Genomic DNA, 22,118 nt, shown 5'->3' with positions numbered 1-22,118 from the left:
CCGGGAGGGAGGCTCCGAGCAAGGGCCGGCCAGGACGGCGCGTACTGGCGTCCGGCGTCTGCCTCGCGGAGCCGGCCGCTGGCTGCGCGCCTGTCCCGCGTTTCCTAGCAACAGCTGCCGCCGCCCGAAACGTTCCGAACCCTGCGGCCCCTGTGACGTCATCGTCACCTTGGCGACGGAGGACGGGAACACGCCCCCCTCCCCCCCCCGGCTCCGGGGCGGAGTCTGGGCCTCGCACGCTCCGCCTCCCGCCGCAGCTTCAAGGCCCACCCCTTCCCCGGCTGGAGGAGAGGCAGCACCTAGGCCTTAGAGGTAGGTGTGACAGCAGGTGTACAGGGCACTGGGCGAGGCGTCACCAAGCGGCCGCTGCTCTCCCTGGTGCGAGTTGCCTGCTGGCGCGCTCAGCATCCGCACACCAACCTCTCCCCACTCTTCCTCCTAAGCCGCCACCTCCAGGCGTTAGTACTGGCTCCTTTGTCATTCAGGTCACTTCCCCAGGGATGCCTTATCCACCCACCAAAGCTAAAGTAACTGCCAACCATTTTCTCGTGGACTGACCTTGTTTTTGCTTCCTTTGCACTATCGCTCCCTTCTAAACTTATCTGCTTATAATATACTGTCCTCTTTAAGTTCCATGAGGTCAGGAATAAATTCTGCCATGTTCATCTCTATTCTCAGCACCCTGGATGGAACCTGTCACGAAGTAGGTGCTCAATAAATGTTAGTTAGCTGAATCAGTGAATTCACTCCATCATTTTACTTATCTATGGGTTCATTTATTTGACATTTATGCAGTGCTTCTAGGCACTTGTGATAAGCAGTAAGGACACTGAGATGACCAAGACAGGGACTCCACCTGGAGGTGAGAAAAGAGATACAGTAAAACTAATAATTACAATACTAAAAGTGAACATCCTTGAGTTCCAGATGCTGGGCTTAGCTCCAAACACTTTACACATATTAATTCACGTAATCTTCACAATAGTAGGCACTATAATTGTGCCCACTTTACAAATGAGAACACTGGGAACAGTCATGCTATAAGCTGCTGGGCCCTGTAATCAAGTGAGATTCCACAGAGGGCAGGGACATGTGGTGAGGGGGTGATAGCAAGGTGTGTAACAAGCCCAGGTAGGTAGATTTGCTATCTTAATTGCTCTCATACACCACAGTCTTCCAGGGGACAGGCTGCTTCCAGCTCAGACTCTGCTGCCCTAGGGGAATGTCAGTGGAGCAGGCAATTAGGGGCCTGGGAGGGGGATGGAGGGCTGAGCCCTTGGCTGCTGGTGGGATGGAAGCCTACCTGTTCAACTGAAGCAAAGTGTGGGCATGTTCCCACCTAACCTTGTGGGGGACAGGATGTGTGTATGTGTGAGAGGAGTGGACAGTCGTAGTTGGTAAACCCCCTTCTTATATGGAAGGGTATCTAAGAAATCCAGGAACTACACTTACTCCCACCTCTGGGTTTTTGCAGGTGCTTGTCCCGCTGCCTAGCAGGGACTTCCCCCTAATTTTTCCCATAACTGGCTCTTTGTTATTCAGATCTTAGGTGAATTTTTTTTTTCCCTTTGCAGAGGTCTGCCTTGGTCACATTCTCTAAGGCAACCCCCATCACTGTCACATCATCATGTTTTAAGACCCCTACCCTAGAGTGGCAGATGTACCTAGTCAGGTGTACAGCCGTTATTCCTGATCAGATTTTTCCTGTTTACTCATAGTCTCTCTGCCTTTTCATCCTAGAAAGTCAGGTCCCTGAGAGCATGACCCCATTAGACCTCACCTCTGGGTCCCTGCTGCCTATTACAGGCCTGGCATGCAGCAGGCGCTCAATAATTTTTGAGAGTGTTGAAAGGACCCTTCACCAAGTCATTCTGACTTCCTAGGCCAGGATCTATGCTCTTCCCTTCCCAGGAACCCCTGCTCTGCACATTGCACCTGGCCTGACCGGAAGGAAGTGGTCCAGCCATCTTGGCTACTGGAGTTCTATTGGCTTGTCACCCTCCCTCCTTCCCAGGCCTGGCTGGGCCATTCGTCCACTCTGGAGCAGGAATCTGTTCAGATTTCACTCCAGGATGCTGCCTGAGAACCTCCAGGAGGGAAATCAGAGATAGAGAGGCAGCAGTGTGTGTATGTATGGGGCTTGGGGAGCAAGGAGAACAGGGGATGGGCAGGCCTTTCTGGTTCCCAGCAAGATGGTAGAAGGTGTGGCTTTTTAGAACCTTCCAACACTTTTGCGGCTGGGAAAAAGGAGCACCTGGAGGTGTGGCTGTTTTTCCCCCACAGTGAGGACCCAGACTCTGGGACATCCGCACAAATAGACACGAAGAGGAGAGACTAAAACTTGGGTTTATTCAGACTCTATCCTTCCCATTTGGGGTGCAAAGTGAGGGGCAGTAGGAGTGGAGAGGCAGTACCTTTAGCTTCTAGGGACACTGCTGATCGCTGGCCTTTTCCCTGTGATCTTTGGGCTGCCAGGATGAGCCGCTGGACATTGGAGATAGTGATGAAGGGGCCTGGATCCAACCAGCCCTATCCTCTCCAACAGTGAAGGGGCAGAAGACTGAGAACATTAGACTCATAATAAAAGAAATAAAGGCTGAAGTAGAGGGTCACTCGCGGGGGTGGGGGGGCTCCTTCCTGCGGGTGCGCTCGTGTCGCCGCGCGGGCCAAGCCTGTGCAAGGAGCGCATGCGTCTGCACGTATGACGTCGCCGCGAGCTCCTGTGCTCCGGCTCCTCAGGCGCGCCGTCTCAACTTTTCCTTCCCCCTTTTTCAAGAAACCCGCCGACAAAAGGGACACTGCCCACAAGTCTCGGAAGCTGCCCTTTCTTCTTGGTCCTCTCATCTGTGTGAGAGGTAGGGACCCACCTCCGTCCTCAGGCGCTGGGGATGGGTGGGAGGCCGTGGCGGGAGGCGGAGAGGCTCACTGGGCCGCTGGCTGCGAGTGGCCACAGGGCACGCGCACCATCCCGGCTTCTGCCAGGCCCCCGCTGAGCCCGGCGGGGCTGCGCAGGAACTGTCGCATCAAGGGGGAGGCATGGAGTCCGGGGTGGGGGCCTGGGCCCCTCAGGGACTCTGTAGGCTCAGTGACCATGGTGGGTGATGTGAGCGCCGTGTTCCCGCACTGGTCCACACTCTCGTACTGTTCAGTCACCGTTCTTGTGGCTCCGTGGCACTGAGAGCCTCCCGGCCTGGTCTGCAGCTCCAGAACGCTCTTCTGCCGCCTGGTGGGCAGGGAGCTGGCTGAGGTAGGGACAGGCTCGGGCTGTCCAGAGCACTGGGTGACCTCTTTTTTCCCAGCCTTGTCCTGGACACCCTTCTGGTAAAGCTGAGCCTGGCCCACAACCTGGGTGAGGTGTGCACTTTTCACTGATATTTCCGGGCTGCCTCTGGGGCTGGGAGCTTCTGGAAGCTTCCTTGTGGCTGACTGGATGGAAATGAAGCTTGAGGAGGAGGGTGAATCTCTGCTGGGAGGTAACACTCTAGGGAGGCCGGAATCTTCTCTCAGTGTCTCCAGACTTCTGGTGCGAGCGGTGGTCAGGGCTGCTTGACTTCTGGCTTCTGTGTGATTTCTGACCTTGGCTTGATGCTGGACCTCAGAATGGCATGTCACCTCCTTTTGGCTCTTGACTGCAGTTTGAACCCTGATCTCCTGGCCTGTATAGTCAGGTTTGTCTCTACTGCTATCTGTAACACTGATCTTGCGGGCACCGTGGTCCTTTGGGGTCACCTGGGAATGACCCCTGGTGTTAGCCCCTGGCTGGAGGCTAGACATGGAGCTGAGGGCCTTGTGCACAGCCTCCTCAATGTCCATCAGCCTGGCTAGGGTCTGTTCCTTCAGCCGGGCAACCTCTGTGCTGACTTTTGTCAGCTCCCCAAAGGCCTGCTCCACTGAGACCTCAGGCTTGCAGGGGACAGCAGGAGCCTGGGGGGCCCTTCTCAGCTGGGGCACAGCCTCAAAGAGCCTTCTCAGCGCCTGCACGTCCACAGTGCTTTCAGCCTCCTTCTCCAGGGCCTGCACCTGGCTCAGGAGGCCCTGGAGCTCTTGCTGGCTTCCCTGCAGAATCTTGGGGCTCTCAGGGGCCCCTTGCTGGGAACCATCCATGCACTTCTCTTCTGGGAAGCTGGGGCCCTGTTGCAGTGAGGTGAGGTCACTGCTGAGAGCTAAGAGCTTGTGGGGCTTGGGGCTCTGGTCACTGCTGCCTGCAGCCTGACTCTTGGTGGGCCTGGAAGCCATAATGCTAGGGCCATGTTGGGGGCTGGGATGGCTCTGTCCAGTGGAGCATCCAGCCAGAGATACTGGGCCCTGGCCTGCAATAGTGGGGACTTTGGTTGGCTGAGGATCATGGTTGGCTGTACCAGCTTCACCCTGTTTGTGTTTTCCTTGTCCTATTTCCTTAGAGGAGCTGGGAGAGAGGGCTGAGGGCTTGGATAACCAGTGAGGAAGGGGGATCTGGCTTAGGTGTGCAGGTTTAGGGGGCAGCTGGGGCTTCTTCCTTGGGGGTGTGGTGGGCTCCAGTTTCAGGGTCTTTGCCTGTGATTCCCCAGGACTTCTTTGGCCAGCAGGGCTGCTGTGGGAGTGAAGAGGGTCCTTCTGGGGCTTGGAGGCCTGGTGGGTGGTGTCCTCATCATGGCCGCCTTGTGCTGGGAAATCAGGTCCTGTCACAGCAGCTGGGAGAGGAGGAGGAGGAGGAACAGAAGCATTATGGGAATGCAGGTTGGCACCTGCAGCCTGAGGCCCAGAGGCCAGAATGTGGTGGGCTAAAGGGGCAGCCTTCAAGGTGTTCTCTGCAGCTTGGAGGCCCCCTGGGCCAAGTCCTGCCATCACCTTCTCTGGAGGCCCCCAGGCCTTCTGTGTGTGGCCCCCAGGCTCCTCTTGCCCAGGCCCAAGACCCTGACCTGGGTCTTCCGGGAGTGGGCCGAGAGCCTGGGCTGAGGGGGCAGACTCCCTGCTCCTTGGCAGGGGTTCTCTCTCAGAAGCCCGGATACCCCCGGGTGGGTCAGAGGTCCTCACGGGGTGAGCAGTGTAGATGCCATCCTGAATAGTTACCCACCCCCCAGACAGCCCTCTAGGCAGTGCTTTCTGTTCCCCACTGACCTTTCTGGGGGCTGCTGGGATCCTGGGGTCGCCTCCAGCCAGAGGCCTGATGTTGTTCTGGGCAGTCCCAATGGCCGTGGCTGGTGCTTGCAGAAACCCACCCTGGAAGGGCATAGAGGCGGCTCCAAGGGCGGAGCCCTGCTTGTTCTTGCTCTGAACTTGCTGGTGCAGGCTTTGGGCTTCAGTTGTTGCCATCCGCAGACTCTGCATGGCGGCCTGGAGGTCTGGGGCCCCGGTCTCTGGGGGCATAGTCGTGGCTCCGTTCAACTTTCCCAAAGCTGCCATGCCTTTCTGCCCAGTGCACCTCCTTTCCTGCTTTTCTTCCCCAGCCTGAGGGACTGCCTTAGTGGTCTGTGGGGGACAGGGGGTGACCCCTGGCCCTCTCAGATGCCCCATTCCCATGTTTGTGTCCAGTGGGGGAACATGGATGATGCTGTCAGTCAGGGGCAGCCTCTGGGTACCTTCACTGGCCAGCACTGGACTTGAGTCAGCTGGTGGCTCCCACCGCAGACTGTGCAGGCTACTGAGGTCTCCTTTGTCTATGCAGCTGGCCAGCAGCTGCACACTGCTCCTCTCGGGGGCCCTGCTGATTAACCGGGGCTGCAGGGAGTAGGCCGTCAGTGCAACCAGGCCCTGCTCTGTCTCCTGCATCAGTAGCCCTGTCCTTGCCACCGAGGTTCCAAGGCCACAAGCCAGCAACTGCTGGAACTCAGGATCCATGTCTTCCACATTTCCATTGCTGCCTGGTGCTGGCAGCTTCAGTGGCTTGAGTCGAAGCTGGCCCACTGGGTCCTCCTGCACCAGCAGCCCTTGCTGGTCCACATCTGGCCTGCGCAGCACTTGGCGGACGATCCTGGGAAGCTCTCCAGACACCAGCTCCTCCTTCCGTACATGGGGGCCCCCCTGCCCTGGGCCTGGGATCACGTACTTGGCAAGGCAGAGCTCCCCTGGCCCTCGGGCCTCCATGAGGATGCCTCTGTGGTGCAGGATGCCAGGCGTGGCGTGCAGAGTCCGCAGGGTCCCCTCAGCTGCAGTCTCCTGCCTCTCCAGCGCCCCGTCACCTGAGGGGCCCATGGGCTGCTCTTCCTGGAGGTTGCCGCCTCGGATGCTTTCAGCTGCCAGGGATCCCATGGGGCAGTTCTCAAAGAGCCAGGTGAACTTGTGCACAGAGCCCGCTGGGATGGGCTCAGGGATTACCCTGGACTCCTGATCTTCCCTCTTGCCTGCCTCCAGGGCCTGGAAAACCTCCTTCTGACGAGACACCTGCCCTGAAGGGATGTCCACTCTGCTGCAGTAGCGCACAAGCCCTCTTCCACAGGGACGGCCTGAGGCCTGCAGAGGCTCAGTCTCAAAGACATGCCTGTCTGTCTGTCTTTCCCCCATTTGGACCTGGCTAACCCGAAGGTGCTGCTCCCTGGAGCCTTCTGGCCTGTCCGGGGTTTGGGGTGTGAACATCCAGGTGCAGGACTGTGCCTTGGCCCTCGTTGTGGGATCTGTGACCTCTGACCCCTGCTTCTCGGCCAACTCACTCATCGGGCATGTCTCAAACAACCATCGGATGGTCTGCACATCACCCTTGGGGGATGCATCAGGCTGAGGGCCTCCCTGAGGCTTTCCTTCTTCTTCCCGCCGTTCCTGCTGCTCCTGTTGGTGGATTACCTCCAGGGGCTGGGTCTCAAAGAGCCACCGGGCAGTGCCCACATCTCCAGCCACTACTTCCTGTCGGGTGATGCCGCGTACCACGTCAACAGTACTGGGGCTTCTTCCTAGTTGGTCCAGGGGCTGTGTCTCAAACATCCACCTGTAGCCCTGCACATCACCTCCAACTACCTGCTCTCTGCTGACAGAAGTCAGGGCATGGAGGTGGCCTTTGCCATCCTGCATGGCGTAAACTGGGGATCCTGTGTCCTGAGACTGCCCGGCAGAATCAGTTCCTTCTGCTCTGCTTACATTCCCATGGGCCAAAGCTTCACCCTGCCCAATGCTGTCCAGGGGAAGGGTCTCAAAAAGGTTCTTGAAGGCCTTCACATCTCCCTTCACCCCATCCTTCTGGGGGGCACTCTGAGAGAGGGACAGTGCTGAGGAGCTATCACTGGGTAGACGTTCATACATGAACCCCTCACCTTCCGGGGAACCCACCCGCTGCAGGTGACCCACTTGGACTTTGTCTTTGAGTGTGTCCAGGGGCTTTGTCTCAAATAGCCATAGGGTGGAGCGGACATCACCAGGAACCACTTCCTCTTTGGGTGGGGCCTCTGCTCCAGACTCTTCTTCCCCCTTTAGAGTGTCTAATGCTCGGGTCTCAAACAGATGCCGCTGCTGCTGTACATCTGGGCCAGGAGGGATAAGGTCTGGGGATGGCTGGAAGTCCTTCTCGTCCACCAAGATCTCCCGGATGGCATCCAGGGGCTGTGTCTCAAAGATCCAGCGAGTAGCGCTGACATCGGGCCGGGCAGCCTCCTCCAGGGAGATCCCTCGGATCACCCGCACCTGGCTAGGATCCCGGTTGATGGCATCCAGAGGTTGGGTCTCGAAGAGCCAACGGGCAGACCTCACCGCATTGCTTTGGATCTCCTCCCGGCAGGCGGCCTTGACCTCATGGATGGTGCCCTCTGCATCCTGGATGGCACACAGCGGCTCCGTTTGAAACAGCTTCACAGTCTTTTTCACATCGCCCTTCAGCTCCTGGATCTCCGAACGCAGCTCCAAGGGGCTCTGCTCCTGGGTAGAGGGGCGGGAGCCCAGGCGGTCTAGCGGTCGTGTTTCAAAGAGCATCCTGGTACCCTGGACATCTCCGCTGGCTGCAGGCTCCCTCACTGTAGCCTCCGCTGTCTTGGCCTGGCCTGTCAGCTCATCCAGAGGCTTTGTCTCAAACAGCCAGCGGGCTGCACGAACGTCCCCTCTGGATGGCCGGGGTCCGGCTGGCTCCTGGTCTATACTGTTGGCAAAGGAGCCTTCCTCAAACTTCCGGGAGGTGGCCTGCACACTGCCTCCAGGCACGGGCTCCTTGGCAGGTGGCTTCTCACGGTCCCCAATGGCATCCAGCCAGCCAGTTCTCAAAGATCCAACGCATGCACTGGACGTCACCCTCGGTGGGCTCCTCAGAACCCAGGACTTCAGCCAGGTCTTCAGCCACAGCCTCTGCCAGATTCTTGCGGAGCTCAGGGTGGATGTGCTTGTAGAGGCGGCGGAGCTCGCTAGCTTGCCGCTGCTGGTGGAACTTCGAGAAGGACTCTTTGGGTGGCGGGGTTGGCCGATCCTCCAGGGCAGGTGGTGGAGGGAGGGGCAGGTCCTCTGCAGTTGCCACTGGGACGGTTGATGTGGGGGCCACCTGTGTCTGGGCGTCGGCCATCCTTCTGAGGAGAGGGGGCAGAGATGAGGATGGGGCTGGGGGCCTTAGGTGAGATGGGGGCTGTTTGCTTGGAGAAATGGCAGGAGGCAGGGCCCAGGGGCATGTGCTTAGAGACCTCCTCCCTTTCCAGACCTCACCTGGGTCTCACCCTGCCACCAGCATGGTTGATGTGTGACAAGTCTTGAACTTAGGGCATATGGAGTCATCCATCAAGCTGGTCCCTACTTCCCCAGAATCACCTGGGTTCCTAGGGAGCAAGCAGGATACTGCTGTCTGAAGCTCTGTCCTTCAGCCCCACAAGGGATGCCCAAACCTCCAGTGGGCAAGCTGGACATGCCCCATCCTCGCCTGCCTTTGCTAAAATCAGTTTTTCCCTGGCAGACTTCCAGGAGAGTGGCCTGGGGGAATTCTGACTTAAGGGATCTCCAGCCAGTGACAGGTGGGTCCCTAGACTGGTGACTATTTCCCATGGAGAGGAAATTCCTTTCTTAACACCAGAGGGCGTGCTTGTCACTTTCACCCGGGAACCTGCCCAGCCTTTAGTTCCTGGCTCTCCATTCACCCTCCAACCCAGGGAGGCAAAGCAGGGGCCAGCAACCCGTGCTATAGCGGAAGCAGTCAAGTCTGAGGGAGGGCCAGCTGTTCACCAGGTATCTCCTGGTTAGGCAGAGCCTGATTCTGAATTCTAGGTAGGGGTTTTCTGTGCCAAGACTCAGAAGATCTGAGCTAGAGGCACCTCAAGTTTCTTCTGGCCTGACCACTCTTAATTAAAGATGAGGAAATAAAAAATGTTTATATATATATATATTAAAAAAAAAGATGAGGAAACCACCAGAGATTGACACATTGTAATTGACTTCAATTAAAAAAAAAAAAAGATGAGGACACTGAGGCCCAGAGTCAGATCTTGGTGAATGAGCGGCAGGCAGTGCTGGCTCGGGGTTCCTACACCTTATAGGTAGGGAGTGTGATGCTTTCTGAGTAGCTGTGGTGTCCGTCTGTTCCCCAGCAGGCACCCCAAGAGGGTGTGAGGGTGTCACCTACAAGGAGGGGAGGCAGAGGGACCGAGGGCCTTCCTTCAGGGATGGCCCCACCCCCTTGCTCAGGGAGCCTCATCCCCAACTGTGTGCAGCTGGCCAGTCTTCTGCGCCCCTCTTTTTCCTCCCTCTGTGTCCAGCTTCCACGAAAGCACTGCCTCCCCCCACCCCACGGCCTCCCTCTGCTCAAGCCCTTCTCTGGTCTCTGTCTTCTGTGTCTTATCTGTCTTGTGACAGGTGTACTAACAGTCCCCAGAGGCCAGTAGGGAAAGAATGAGAAGCATGTCCTCCGCTCTTGCTGCCCCTGACCCACTGCTCTGCTCCACACTCAGTGCTAAATATAGCCGAGGTCCTGGCCTCAGCACAGCAGCTCTGGGCTCGGGAGGGAGGTCAGACTCAGCCAGTGGGACCCTGGGCGCCCTACCCACCTCATCTCCTTCTCTGACCCAGGCTCCCTGACCCTGCCCTCTGCCTCCTGAGCTGGTGTCAGGCCCCTGACCTGCCGGAAGAACCCTCCCCTGGCCGAAGGGACCTGGGGGTGGGGGAAGGCCTTCCTCCTCATGGCTACCTCAGAAGAGGGGGAAACTGAGCCCTGCTTGCCTCACCTCCACCCCAGCATGTCCACCAAAGGCATCAGAGCCCCAAGGAGTGTGAACTCTAAAGCCAGCAGCCTGAGTCTCATCACAAGTTCTAGGTGGTTCCTTGAGTTTCCGAGTTCTGTTGAGGGCCCCCTGCCAAAGGCAAACTTTGACTGTCCCCATGTCCTTCCTGTCCTGTCACCAGTGTGGCCTGAGCAGATGGCATGTACAGGCTACCAGCTCCACCCCACCCCCGCCCCCAGGAATCTCCAGAATCCCTGCTGTGGTCACAAGTCATCAGAGTCACGGAGTCCAGGGATGGCAGCCCTGAGGACCCTCCGAGATCGCTGAGCCCAACCCCCTCAGGGTTCAGATGGGGAAACAGGCCCCAAGAGGGGAAGGAGCTGACCCAGGAGACTCTGCCAAGCAGTGGCAAGACCTTCCCAGCCCACCCCTGCCTGGCCTGGGACCCCTGGGGCTTCAGTTTCTCAGGGGCAGGGACAGGGGCAAGGCAAGGGCAGAATTCAGAACTGGAACCAGACTTAGGGCAAGGGCCTGAGCCCTAAGGAGTGTCCCAGAGCTTGTCCTCCTAGGGCTGGGCCAGCCTCTCAGGGCGACCCCCGCTTTTGCCTCCAGGTCTGCTCGTTCTTGGCCCAGCCACCAGACTCAGATCTAGTCTCCCCACCTTGTGCCCCGCAGGTCTTCCCCAAGGGCTTTCCCACTGGGCAAGACGGTGGTCTGTATGCCATCGCAGGCCCAAGGCCATGGTATGTGGGGAGCTGGGCTCAGGCCAGCCCTGGGGGGACATTCCTGGGGCCAGATATGCCAGGACTTTCACCCACAACAGTGGGGCACGGGGCTTGTCCTGGCAGTGCAGAGTCGGGCCTGCTTACCACCCTCCAACCCCCACGTCTCCTCCCCCCGTCCTCTGTCCGCTTTCTCCCAGACACTGGGCCTAGCTGGGGCTTCCCTGGGAAGAAGCCATGGAGCCTGAGGAGCTCCATACCTGTATGTTAAAAGTCACAACTCCAGGCCACTTCTTCCTGAAAGCCTTTCTGTATTATGCCAGGCTGGCTAGAACCTGTCCCTCTGCAGGCCTCAGGCCTGTGGCAGCCACTCTGAGAGCTCTCAGGGGCTCATGTAACTCTCCCTTAACTTCTCGTGGAATCTTTGTATCAGGCCCCTCCACTCCTCTGCCTCCAGATACTCGGTACCCCCTTCCCCCTCATCAGCCTCCCCTAAAACACGCTACCCCGAGCGGGTCCGGAGGGGATCCCCGCCTGGAGAGCCAGCCCTGCCATGAAGAGACACAGGGGCAGGTTACTCACCTGAGGGTCCTGCTTGTCTGATGGGGGCTTGGGGTCTGTGGCAGGTTTGGCCTAAGGGTCTGTCGTTCCTCTTGTTGGAGGCGAGTCTTGCTCTGCTGACTCTGTCAGATGCTTTCTCGCTGCCCTGGCTCTGGGTCTCTGTCCCCTGCCAGCTCGGGCAGCTGCTTTTATCTGGCTGGCTAGGGGGTGGGCCAAGGTAGGGGCGGGTAGGGGAGGCTAAGTTCAGAGTATGAAGTGGTTCAGTTATTTTTAGGGCCTGTGGAAGTTACTTGTCCATCCGGGGCATTGGTTACATGTCCTTTCTGCTGAGGAGGGGGAGCGGAGTGAGGGGGAGAGCTTCATTCATCCGAGTCTGATCTGAGGATGGAGGTCAGTGACTCACCCACTGGGGTGTGGGGTGCGGACATCCCAGACTATTTTGAGGGAGTGAATGATGAGGGGCATCTGACACCTGCGTAGCCCTGCCCCCGATCCTGTGAGCCCCCACCTCCCTACTCCTTACTGGCCTCTGACTATTCCTGACCTGCAATGTGTGTGTCCACCTTACCAGGGAGACTGGAGGCCCCCTGATGGCAGACCTGGGCCCCTCGGTTCCTGGCCTGGGTACCTCTGAGTGCAAGGCCCAGCCCTCCTTCTTCCGCACTCCATCTGCACTAAAGACATCCCCCCCATCCCCCCCATCCCCCCCATCCCTCCTGTCCTCCGAAGCACAGGTGTGTTCAGCTCTGAGTGCAGCTGGGTTTGGGGCAAAGACATCTGAGTTTCTAGACCTACATTCTTTTTTTTTTTTTTTGGATTGGGGAGGTAATTAGGTTTGTTTTGCTTATTTGTTTGTTTATTTGACTGAGGTACTGGGGATTGAACCATCATGCACTCTACCACTGAGCTATACTCTGCCCACCCCCCACTCCACCCCCTGCCAGGCCTCTATTCTTCTTTAGGTCCCTGATTTATCAGAGAATTCCACTGTGGCATTCACGGCAGATTATCTGGGTCCTTGCTTACTTTCGGGCTCTTCCCTCTGACTCAAGGCCCAGACTTTCTGGGAAGGGACGGGAGGGGAGGGGTGGCACACAGGGAGCTGACTGCGGGGTTATTTCTGACCCTGGAGTCATCAGCTTCCCAGTCACAGATGGAGGCGGGGGGGTTCAAGCCTGCTGCGCAGTCCATGGGGCTCAGTAGGCTCAAGAGACCCTGGCATTTAGTCCGGGAAGGGCAGCATGGTGAGGGGCGTCAGGGGACCTTGCAGGGCACACGTGAAGGAGGCACTGCCCAGGCTCTGTGTCAAAGGCCATGCAGGTGCATTCCATCACCTGACGGAACAGGGTCTTCCTTCTGACATCCTGAGTGTCCCCTGGTGCCAGGGAGTGATGCCAGGCACAGCTCACTCTTTCCATGAGTCACCATCAGACAGGCAGTGTTGGCCTGGGGGTAGGGAGAGGGGGGTGTCTGGGGGCCCCCTCTCCCTGGCTTCCTCCCTCTTCCTGCTTTTCCTGCCCTCCCTCCTATCCCTCTGTCTACTCCCCGGGCTGCTTGGCTGTCCCTGGGAGGGGCAGGGAGACACACTTCCTCTCAGGCCAGGAAAGAGACGTCTTAGTGCCTGCCTTCTAGTGTGGCTTTGAGAATTGAATGAATTCATGTATGAGAAGGTTTTCTGAGAGTGCATGGCACAGAGCACATGCTATAGAAGGGCCTGCTGTGGTTACATACGTAAGAAAAGTGCCCGGCGGAACCCCCTTTGTATTCATCTCCAGCGTGATAACTCGTGGTAGAAATGTTTCAGGCCTCATTATTAAGAAAGAGGCTTTCCCCGACCACCTGGTTTGTTTTTATCGAATACAACTGTGCTGTCCAGTACAGTGGCCACTAGCCGCATGTAACTGTTTTCATTTAAACGGATTAAAATAACATCAAATTTAAAATTCTATTCCTCTATCACACTAGCCACAGTTTAAATGCTCTGTAGAAACATGTGCCTAGTAACAACTATATTGGACAGTGAAGAGCTTTTCCATCATGGTGGAAAGTTCTATTTGATAGGACCATTACAGACACTGAAAATCCCATAATGGATGGTGTTTCCCTCTTTGCCCTGGCTCTGAGGAAGCTCTGAGCTAAATTTTTAGTCTTCTAGCAAGTAGACTTCGTGGGCTGCGTTGTGTGTAATGAGGGTGACCAGCTGTCCCTGTTGTCTGTCTCTGAGGAGTTTCTCAGAACAAGGGACTTTCCGTTTTAAACCTGAGAAGGCTCTAAGAAAGCCAGGATGAGCTGGTCACCCTATGTGTAATGATCTGACAGCGTCACATCATCAAGGTGTCAGTGAGCGACAAGGCCACTGAGGCAGTAACCAGGTGTTATTTATCAGAGTATCTTTGTAGAAGATGCTGTGCATTTATCTTTTTTAAGCCCTCTCAAATCATTTTGGGAACGAGGCTGGGGATGAGTAATTACACTGAGGTCAAGTGGCTGTGCTGATTAATTGATTTCTGTGGAAAGGCAGAGGGGCCCTGGAGACGGGGGCAGAGAGGGAAGGGTGTTGTTTTCCAGCGATTACGGTCCCTCCTTCTAGAGCTTACTGCTTCCCAGTCTTGGGGGCACCTTCCCCTGCCAACTCTTCCCTCTAAGTGGGTCTCAGCTAAAGCTGGAGTTTGGTCAGAAGTTCATCCCTGTCTCCCCAAAGAACTGGCGCTTGGTGGCAGAACTCAGAATGAGTAGCTGGCAGTAGACTCACCTGAAGCTTCAGGAGACGCAGGATGCAGGGATGGTTAAGAGCCAGACTGCCTGAGTGTGAATCCTACCTGTGACACTTATTAGCTGTGTGACCTTGGCAAGTTACTTACCCTCTCTGTTCCTCAGTTTCCTCACCTATAAAATGCGGACAACAATAGTGCATACCTCAATGGGTTGCTGTGAGGAATATATGTTTATTATACACACACACACACACACACACACAGCACATTTGAAACAGTGCCCAGCATATATAAGCTCAATAAATAAGTAAACTTGGTAAGTTTTTCCCTGGATCCCTGCCACTCCCAGCTTCCCTGGGTCTCAGATCCCAGTGTGTCCTCTTGGTCCAAAAATGAATGCCCTCAAGGCACTGGCTGGCAGTCCTGGCTTCCCTCCAGCTGGGAAGCAGGCACTGGTGCCAGGGGACAGCTCTGGGCAGGCCAGGCTGGGTCTGTTCCAGGTCTGTGGGAGACAGGTCTACTCAGCCTCTTGACAAAATCATCTGAACTTAGGGAAGGACTTTCTGCTCTGCTCATGGGTCAGCTCAAAAGTGGGCAGATTTGAGGGGAGAGTCTCACCCTCCTCCCCAAGGAATGTCATGGCTGTGGTGCACGGGGCAGCAAGACGTGTTTTTTGAATGTGGGATCTGGTGTCAGGCTGTTGGGATCAAATTGCCAGCCTGTCTCTTCCTATTTATACGACCTCTGAGAGTCTTCCAGCTCTCTGTAGTCTAGTGTCTTAGTTTGGGATCTGCCAAGAGCAGACCTGAAAGGAGCATCTGGGTGCAGGTGATTTCACTGGGAGGGGAGGAAGATGGTGGGGGAGTAAAGAAGTGAAGAGGGTGCAGGAGGAAAGCAGGTTACTTCTGTGGACAGCTGGGGCTGGATCCCACTGGGGACCCTCGGAGAGCTAGTGTAGAACACGCCTCACTGGAGTGAGGGAGCTGGGGTGTTTATCCACCAATCCTCACCCTCTCTGGTTGAGGGCTGGTTCCAGAAGCACCAGCTCCCTGTACTTCTGGTCTGCCCCTCAGGCAGAAAGATGCATGTGTTTGAGGACTCTGAGCCTGCACAGGGACTGTCCCCTGAAGCTGCAGGTGACCCCTGTGAAGGGATCTGGGGACACTGGCAGCATCTGCTACTGTAAGTTCTCCCATCAGTGAAATGATAATCACCTATGTCATCGGGTTACTTTGAAGATTTAGACCAGTGCTGTCCAACAGAAAAACACAGAAGTCACAAGCCACAGAAGTCAATTAAAATTTTCTAGTAGCCACATTAAAAAAAAGGGGGGATGACATTAAAGTTAATAATATATTTTATTTCATTTGACTCAGATCTCCAAAATATTACCATATGTTCATGAATTGATAAAATTAATGAGGTATTTTTACATTCTTTATTTTGAATTGAGTCTTCAAAATCCAGTGGGTTTTTTTTTTTTAAATAGACTTAATTTTTGTGGAGTAGTTTTAGGTTTGCAGCAAAATTGAGGACAAAGTGCAAAGTTCCCATCCCCGCACAATGCACAGACTCCTCCACTATCAAGATTCCCCGACAGATGGTAGATTTGTTGCAACTGATAAACCTACACTGACGCATCATTGTCACCCAAAGTTGATAGTTTACATTAGGGTTCATTTTTGGCGTTGTACATTCTGTGGGTTTGGACAAATGTATGACTTGTACCCATCATTGTGGAATCTTTCAGAATAGTTTCACTGGCCTAAAAATCCTCTGTGTTCTGTGTTTCAGCCTTATGATTCCCTGAGCAGACAAGCCAACCCTGCTATGTCAGACTTCTGACCTACAGAACTATAGGCTAACAAATGGGTATTGTTTAAGCTGCTAAGTTTGTGATATTTCACTGCGTGGCTACAGAAAACTAACACAGAATGGAAACTGGAGCAGCTAAGGGAGGAGGGCAGGAGACCTTGTCTGTCCACTTGCGATAGTCAACCAGTCAGCCTGGAGCTTGGCCCAGGCATTCCCTACCAAGTGGCTGGCTGGGGGATGCTCGGCCGCCGTGCTCAGTACCCCCAGGTCACCGCCAGAGGGCCTCTGAACATCTCCAAATCAAGAAATCCTGATTAGGGAAAGTCAGAGAAGGAAGAGCCCGTAGTCTTGCATTCTTCCCATTTTACACTTGGGGGAACCGAGGCTCACAGCAGAGCCTGGATGCGTTGGAGCTGTGAAAGGAGCTGGTTTCAGGCCATCCTCCTTCGGAACCCCAATGCCACCACTTCCCAGCTCTACAACCCTAGACAAATTGGGTCAGCTCTCTGAGCCTCAGTTTCCCTGTCTGTAAAATGGGGATGGGATGCTTTGGACATGGGCAGCTGAGAGAAGGGTATTCCTGGCAGAGGGAAGAGAGTGGGTAGAGGCACACAGGTGTGTCTGGTGTGACATGTGCAGTGTCACTTGAGGGCAGGGTGGATGAGCAGAGGGTGGAGGTTTGTCTTGGGCGGTAGTCGGAGCCAAGCTGTTGATTCCAGGCAAGGAATTTGGGCTCCAACCCGAAGGGTTTTAACCAGGGACTGGACTTGCCGTGAGGAGAGGGTGCTCTTGGGGTGGTGCCTGGCTGTCTGGCTTGGGGAGGTGAGTGGGTAGGGATGCCATTCCCTGGGCTGGGCGATGGGAGTGAGGGTGGTTGGCAGAGGAGGGAGAGGACAGGTTGACTTTGGACGAGATATACATGAGGTGCAGGGTCGGCAGGCAGAGCCAGTCTTCAGGGGGCCTGATGATCTGGAGCTGGGAGAGAAGACTGGGCTGGCAACAGAGAACTGGTTGCCCATTTGTGTGCAGACAGAAATCAGGGCTGCGAGGGAGGCGATTTCCCAGGGTCTGTGAGGAGAAGCTGGTACAGGACAGACCTGGAGAAGGTGGGCTGTGGACTAGTGGCAGAAGAGAAGCAGCTGGCAGGGAAGCAGGGGAAACGTCAGAAGAGGAGTTCATAGGGGAAGATGCTGAAGGAAGAGCATATTTTGAGGAGGGAAGAGACTGACAGTGTCTGGTGCTGCACAGAGTGAGATGAGTGGGAAAGTGTTCCACAAGGGCGCCCTTGAGAACTTTGGCCAGAACAGACACAGTGAGGTGGAGGAAGCAATACCAGGCTGTGGAGGGCTGAGGTAGGGTCCAGGTGAGCATGATAAATAACTCCTCTGGTCCTCATGGTTCTCATGAGTCAAATGGAATCAACACAGGAGTCAGGATTGCTGTTAAAACCCAAATCACCCTTCCAGGCCTCCCAAACACAATAAAGTCAATGCCACTATTAAGAAAAGAAATCAATCAGTCATCAGGAACATCTAGCAAGAGATGGGGGTGGGCGGCAGAATCTTTCCAAAGACAGGTGGGAAAACAGCTTTAGAAATGACTGGTCATACCCCCAGTGACCAGAAGGTGGCAGCACCCCATCAAGTAACACCATCTCACAGGACCAAGTACTGTGTTTCATCATTTCATTTATTTATTCTACAAGAATTTTTTGCACAGCTACTATGTACTGGGCTCTGGGCTAAGCACTGGAGATTTTATCTATCTGTCTGTCTGTCTGTCTATCTATCTATCTATCTATCTATCTATCTATCATCTCTCCTCATGGCACACACATTTTATTTAAAGAGGCAGATAATACAAGTGAATTATTTTCATACCTGTCAGTCAGCCCTCTAAACTCCAAAGCTTTATCTTCTCCAAGTTGCAGGAAAAACTTTCTAGAATGTGTGACATATATTCCTCCTTCTTTGAACAAAGCATACTGAATAGAACTCGAGTTCATGTACTGGGTCCACCACTCCGTGATGTGTTTGCTTATTCATGGGACAGATTGTACATATTTTCCAAAGATGACTGGTGCACTATCTCCCATCCCATATGAACTTCTTACAGTGTGAGTTTGACCTTCCTCCAATTGAGAGGAAGGAGTCTCTGTGCCACCCCTTGAATCCAGGCAGGCTGGTGACCATAGTGGGAGGATACGTCATGACTTCTGAGGCTGGGTCATAAAAGGCAACCCAGCTCCCACCTTTTACCTCTTCTCCTGCCCTACTTCTGAGCCTAGGCTCTAGAAGGGTCAGAACCCTTGATGGGCAAATTGGGCAGGCAGGGGAGGTGAGCTGGTGGGGCCCTGGCAGGCTGCCCTGGCTCAGCTTGGAAACTCAGTGGGGAGGGAGGTGTGGCTGTCTTCCCCACAATTCTGTCTCCCTGTTCTCAGTCCTCTTTGCCCTTCACCTATTTATGATGTTACTCTGGACTCATTTTGGGTGAGGAGAGGAGAGACCAAGGGGAAAAAAAGTGTGGGTAGCACCCTCTGGTGGTGGGGTTGGGGGGTGTCAGATGCCCAGAGGCTGGCTCTTCCTCTTGTGGGCTTCTCTGCCAGTGCGTTGGAGACTCCACCCAGGGGCGCACCATTCCCTGACAAGAGTGACATAACCTTGTGTTGACTGTTTATGACATCTCCCCTTCTGCCCTGCTGGCATCCTCTCAAGTGGCCTCCTGACAAACCTTAGCAGACCTCTTCATGCCTGCACCCTAGTCAGCTCCTGGGAACTCAGACCAGGCTCCCTTGAAGCCCCCCCTATCAGACTTGAGGCAGGAGGAAGAACAATCCTTTCCTTCCAGTAACCCTCTTTCCAGTTGCACTCCTGGTCCCAGTCCCTTGCCTGGTGGTGGGTGATGGGCAAAAGGTCAAGAACCAATTTGGTTGCCATCTTTCTGTAAGTCTTATGCTTCACTCCAGATTGTGGGGCACTTGGGTGCATCTTTTCTTACCTCTGGAGTTTTGAGAGAGAAAATGCCCTTTGAAAAATCCTGTTACATGAAGAATGGTTTTGCACTTGCAGGGATTCAAAATGTACCTCAACGGCATAAAGATTATCTTAAGCCAAAAACATCTGAACCAACAGCAGCCACAGAAAAAAACCTTATCTCAGCTTCTTTTGCAGACTTAAGCAGGATCTCCTGGAAAATATGGTTGCTATAAGTCCTCTCTCTGGCAGGTTTACAGCCAGAAAGAAGACTACCATTATCATAAGGATGAGTAATTGCTTAAACAGACTTTATCTGAAACTGTCCTACTTCCCATTTATTCTTCCACAGAAGCCCTTTCTCCCGCCTCTCTTCCTCTTTCTTAAGTAGGTTTATAAACCTCCATCTTTGGATGTCTTGGGAGCCCATTCATCTGAAGGCTCCCTGATGAATAAACTTGTCTTCTCTCCTGTTAATCTGCCTGGTGTTAGTTAATTCACAGGCCCCCAACCACTGAACCTAAGTTGTTAGAGGAAAGTTTTTTCTCCCCAACGTATTCTTCTTTTGACCACGAGAGTGTAGGTGACTGCCTGAGATTTTCTCTCTGGTCCTGGAGTTTATCTTCCCGCTCTGCCAGTATCAATGCAGAGCAAAAAGTTCACTCCTTTCCCCCCGCACTTCCCATGCTTGTTAATTGGACTGGAAGAAGGGATGGGAAAAAAGAGAACATGTAGTAGATGATACTGCTAAATTGATTACTTTTTCATATAAACATTTAGTCAACAATAGCAAAGGGCTGATGTGTGCTGGAGAGCAGCTGCACAGAAGGAATGCTTTCTTGGTTCCAAAGCATTAATGGCTTAGAGAGTGGATGTGTGATGTTTGTTTTCATTGTCTGGTGTAATTGCATTTGAGTGGAATGTAAATGTTATCAGGGGGCTGATTACACAGTGACTGGACCGAAAAAAAAAATCAACATCTTCTGTATTAGTCAGCTGGGCTGCCATCATGAAATACCTTAGACAGGAGGCTTAAACAACAGGAATTTGCTTCTCACAGTTCTGGAGGCTGGAAGCCCAAGATCAAGGTGTCTGTTGATTTGGTTCTTTGGTGAAAGCGGCTTCCTAGGTCGCAAATGTCAGCCTTCTCACTGTGACCTCACTGGGCAGGGGAGAGGGAGCACTCTGGTCTCTTCCTCTTATAGGGACACTAATCCTATCAATGGGGTCCCATCCCCATGACCTCAGCTAAACCTCATCACCTCCCGAAGGCCCCACGTCCGAAGACCATCACATTGGGGGTTAGGGCTTCAACATACAAATTTAGGGGAGGACACAAACGTTAGTCTAGAACAGCTTCTCTACAAAGGAGGACTAACCAGTTAAAAAGTGTCATAATGTATCCAGTGCAACAGGTCTGTGCTGAAATGTGTCATTTTTGTTTTGCTTTCTGCCCCTCTCTTGTTGGATCTTGCTAGCAGACATCCAGGCTTATTCTCCTGCTACGAGAAACTCAACCCATCCTCCCTGGGACTTACATGCTTGAGCACTGTGACAGGAGAACCAGGTGTAGGAAAAAATTCTGTGTTGCAATAGAAAAATTGTGCACCATCTGCAACACAGCTTTGTGGGTCTTCAGGTTCTAGTCCTGTTCAGTTTTGTCCCTGTGTGCAATGCATCTCAACATTCCTTTTGCTGTTTTGAGTTTTCCTTGGAATCGGTTATAATGTCTGCCCGGTTTTCCCAGATCATATGAGTAAAATAAATTCCTCAACAGGTGTTCATTTTAACAGCTGTGCTGAGAGTCATGAGTTTGCCTTTTTCTGAAGTGTATCTTTTACCACAGAGAAGCCTTTGGGAGGAGAAGCGGCGGGACCCAGCTGAATCTCAGAGCCCGTGTCTTTCCCATCTTGGGTCATAACTGCCCCTCCCTCCAGATGCTTGAGCCCCCAAACGTTGAGGCCATTCTTGGCTTTTCTCTTTCTAGCACCTCCTGCCTCATGGTAGGCTGAATAATGGTCCTCCAAAGACATCCGCATCCACGTCCCTGGAACCTGTGAACATGTTACCTGACAAGGCAAAAGGGACAGGTGTGATTAAAGTAAGGATGCTGGAATGGGGAGATTATCCTGGATTATCAAAGTGGCCCCCATATAACCACAGGGAAGACAGGAAGGGCCAAAGTCAGAAAAAGGAGATGAGAGAGTGGAAGAAAAAAGTGGGGTCATGCACTTTGAAGATGGAGGAAGGGGCCACAAGCCAATACCCCAGTCAAGCAGCCTCCAGAAGCTGGAAAAGGCAAGGGAACAGACTCTCCCCCAAGCACCTCCAGAAGGAAGCAGCCCTGACAACATCTTGATTTTAGCACCAAGACTCTTTTCGGATTTCTGACCTTCAGAACTGTAAGAGAATAATCTGTGTTGTTTTAAGCCAGTAAATTGGTGAAAATTTGTTATGCAGTAAGAAGAAACTGATGCAAATACCAAAGCAAATTATGTTGGGTTTATCTTCAGAGTGCACCCAGGTTCTGGCATCCTGGGCCAGGCCAGCCGCACCCCTTGTCTGGGTTGATGCAAAGGCCTGCTTACTGGGCTCGCTGTCTACCCTGGCCCTGCAGCCTTTTCTGCCCTCTGGGGTGCAGGAGATGAGATTACTATATGCTGCCCTCTGGCCTTCACTCTTGGCATTGCCTTTCTCTGATGTTTCAGTGTCTCAGCAGCAGCCAAATGCATTTCTGCTGTCCCTCTAATTACTATACATGCCCTCTAAAGTCCTGCTCCATTACAACCACTAGGGAATCCTCTTCCTCCATGTAGCATCGCAGTTCTCCACCAGTGACAGTTTTGACAATTGCACTGCCGCAGCTTGCCAGGGGCTAGGCAACGGGGTTCTCACTGCCAGCTAGCTCAGATGACCAGCTCCCAAATCCCGTTTCCAGAGTCTGCTTCTGGTATCAGCTTTCTCAGGTCAGATTCCCTAAGACTCAGGTGCTGAGTTGCAGATTTGCCGGCAGGAAGTTTTCTGGGGAGTACTCACAGGATCAAGCCCTGGGGTTGAGGAGAGGAGAGGGACTCCTGTGAGGAGTGGAGTCCACAGCTGAATAGCAGTGCCGTTGCAACAAAGGTTGCAGTTGCAACAAAAGTTGCAGTTGCAACAAAGTTTGCAGCCACAACAGGGGTCACAGCTGCCAATCCTGTGAGGAGCTCTGGGGCTGGAGCAGCTCTTCCGAGTTGTCTGCATGTGGGG

General features: G+C 54.0%; 2 protein-coding genes across 2 annotated transcripts in view; one reads left to right on the top strand and one right to left on the bottom strand.

The window, feature by feature from the left end:
* Positions 1-1,554: 1,554 nt before the first annotated feature.
* Positions 1,555-11,527, bottom strand: XIRP1 (xin actin binding repeat containing 1). The gene is given in 3 exon segments (XM_032459184.1): positions 1,555-8,142; positions 8,144-8,450; positions 11,393-11,527. Coding segments are annotated over 2 exon segments (5,526 nt in total). The 5' UTR covers position 8,450; positions 11,393-11,527; the 3' UTR covers positions 1,555-2,922.
* Positions 11,528-11,652: 125 nt separating this feature from the next.
* The window catches only part of CCR8 (C-C motif chemokine receptor 8), a 113,680-nt gene continuing 103,214 nt past the window's right edge, over positions 11,653-22,118 (top strand). Inside the window, exon 1 of the mRNA XM_032459192.1 lies at positions 11,653-11,761. The gene's annotated coding sequence lies outside the window, so the exon portion shown is untranslated. The remainder of the gene's footprint in view (positions 11,762-22,118) is intronic.

Source organism: Camelus ferus, chromosome 17, assembly GCF_009834535.1.
Source record: "Camelus ferus isolate YT-003-E chromosome 17, BCGSAC_Cfer_1.0, whole genome shotgun sequence".
In the NCBI taxonomy this organism is placed as follows: Eukaryota; Metazoa; Chordata; class Mammalia; order Artiodactyla; family Camelidae; genus Camelus; species Camelus ferus.
This window is presented reverse-complemented; position numbering and strand designations above follow the sequence as displayed.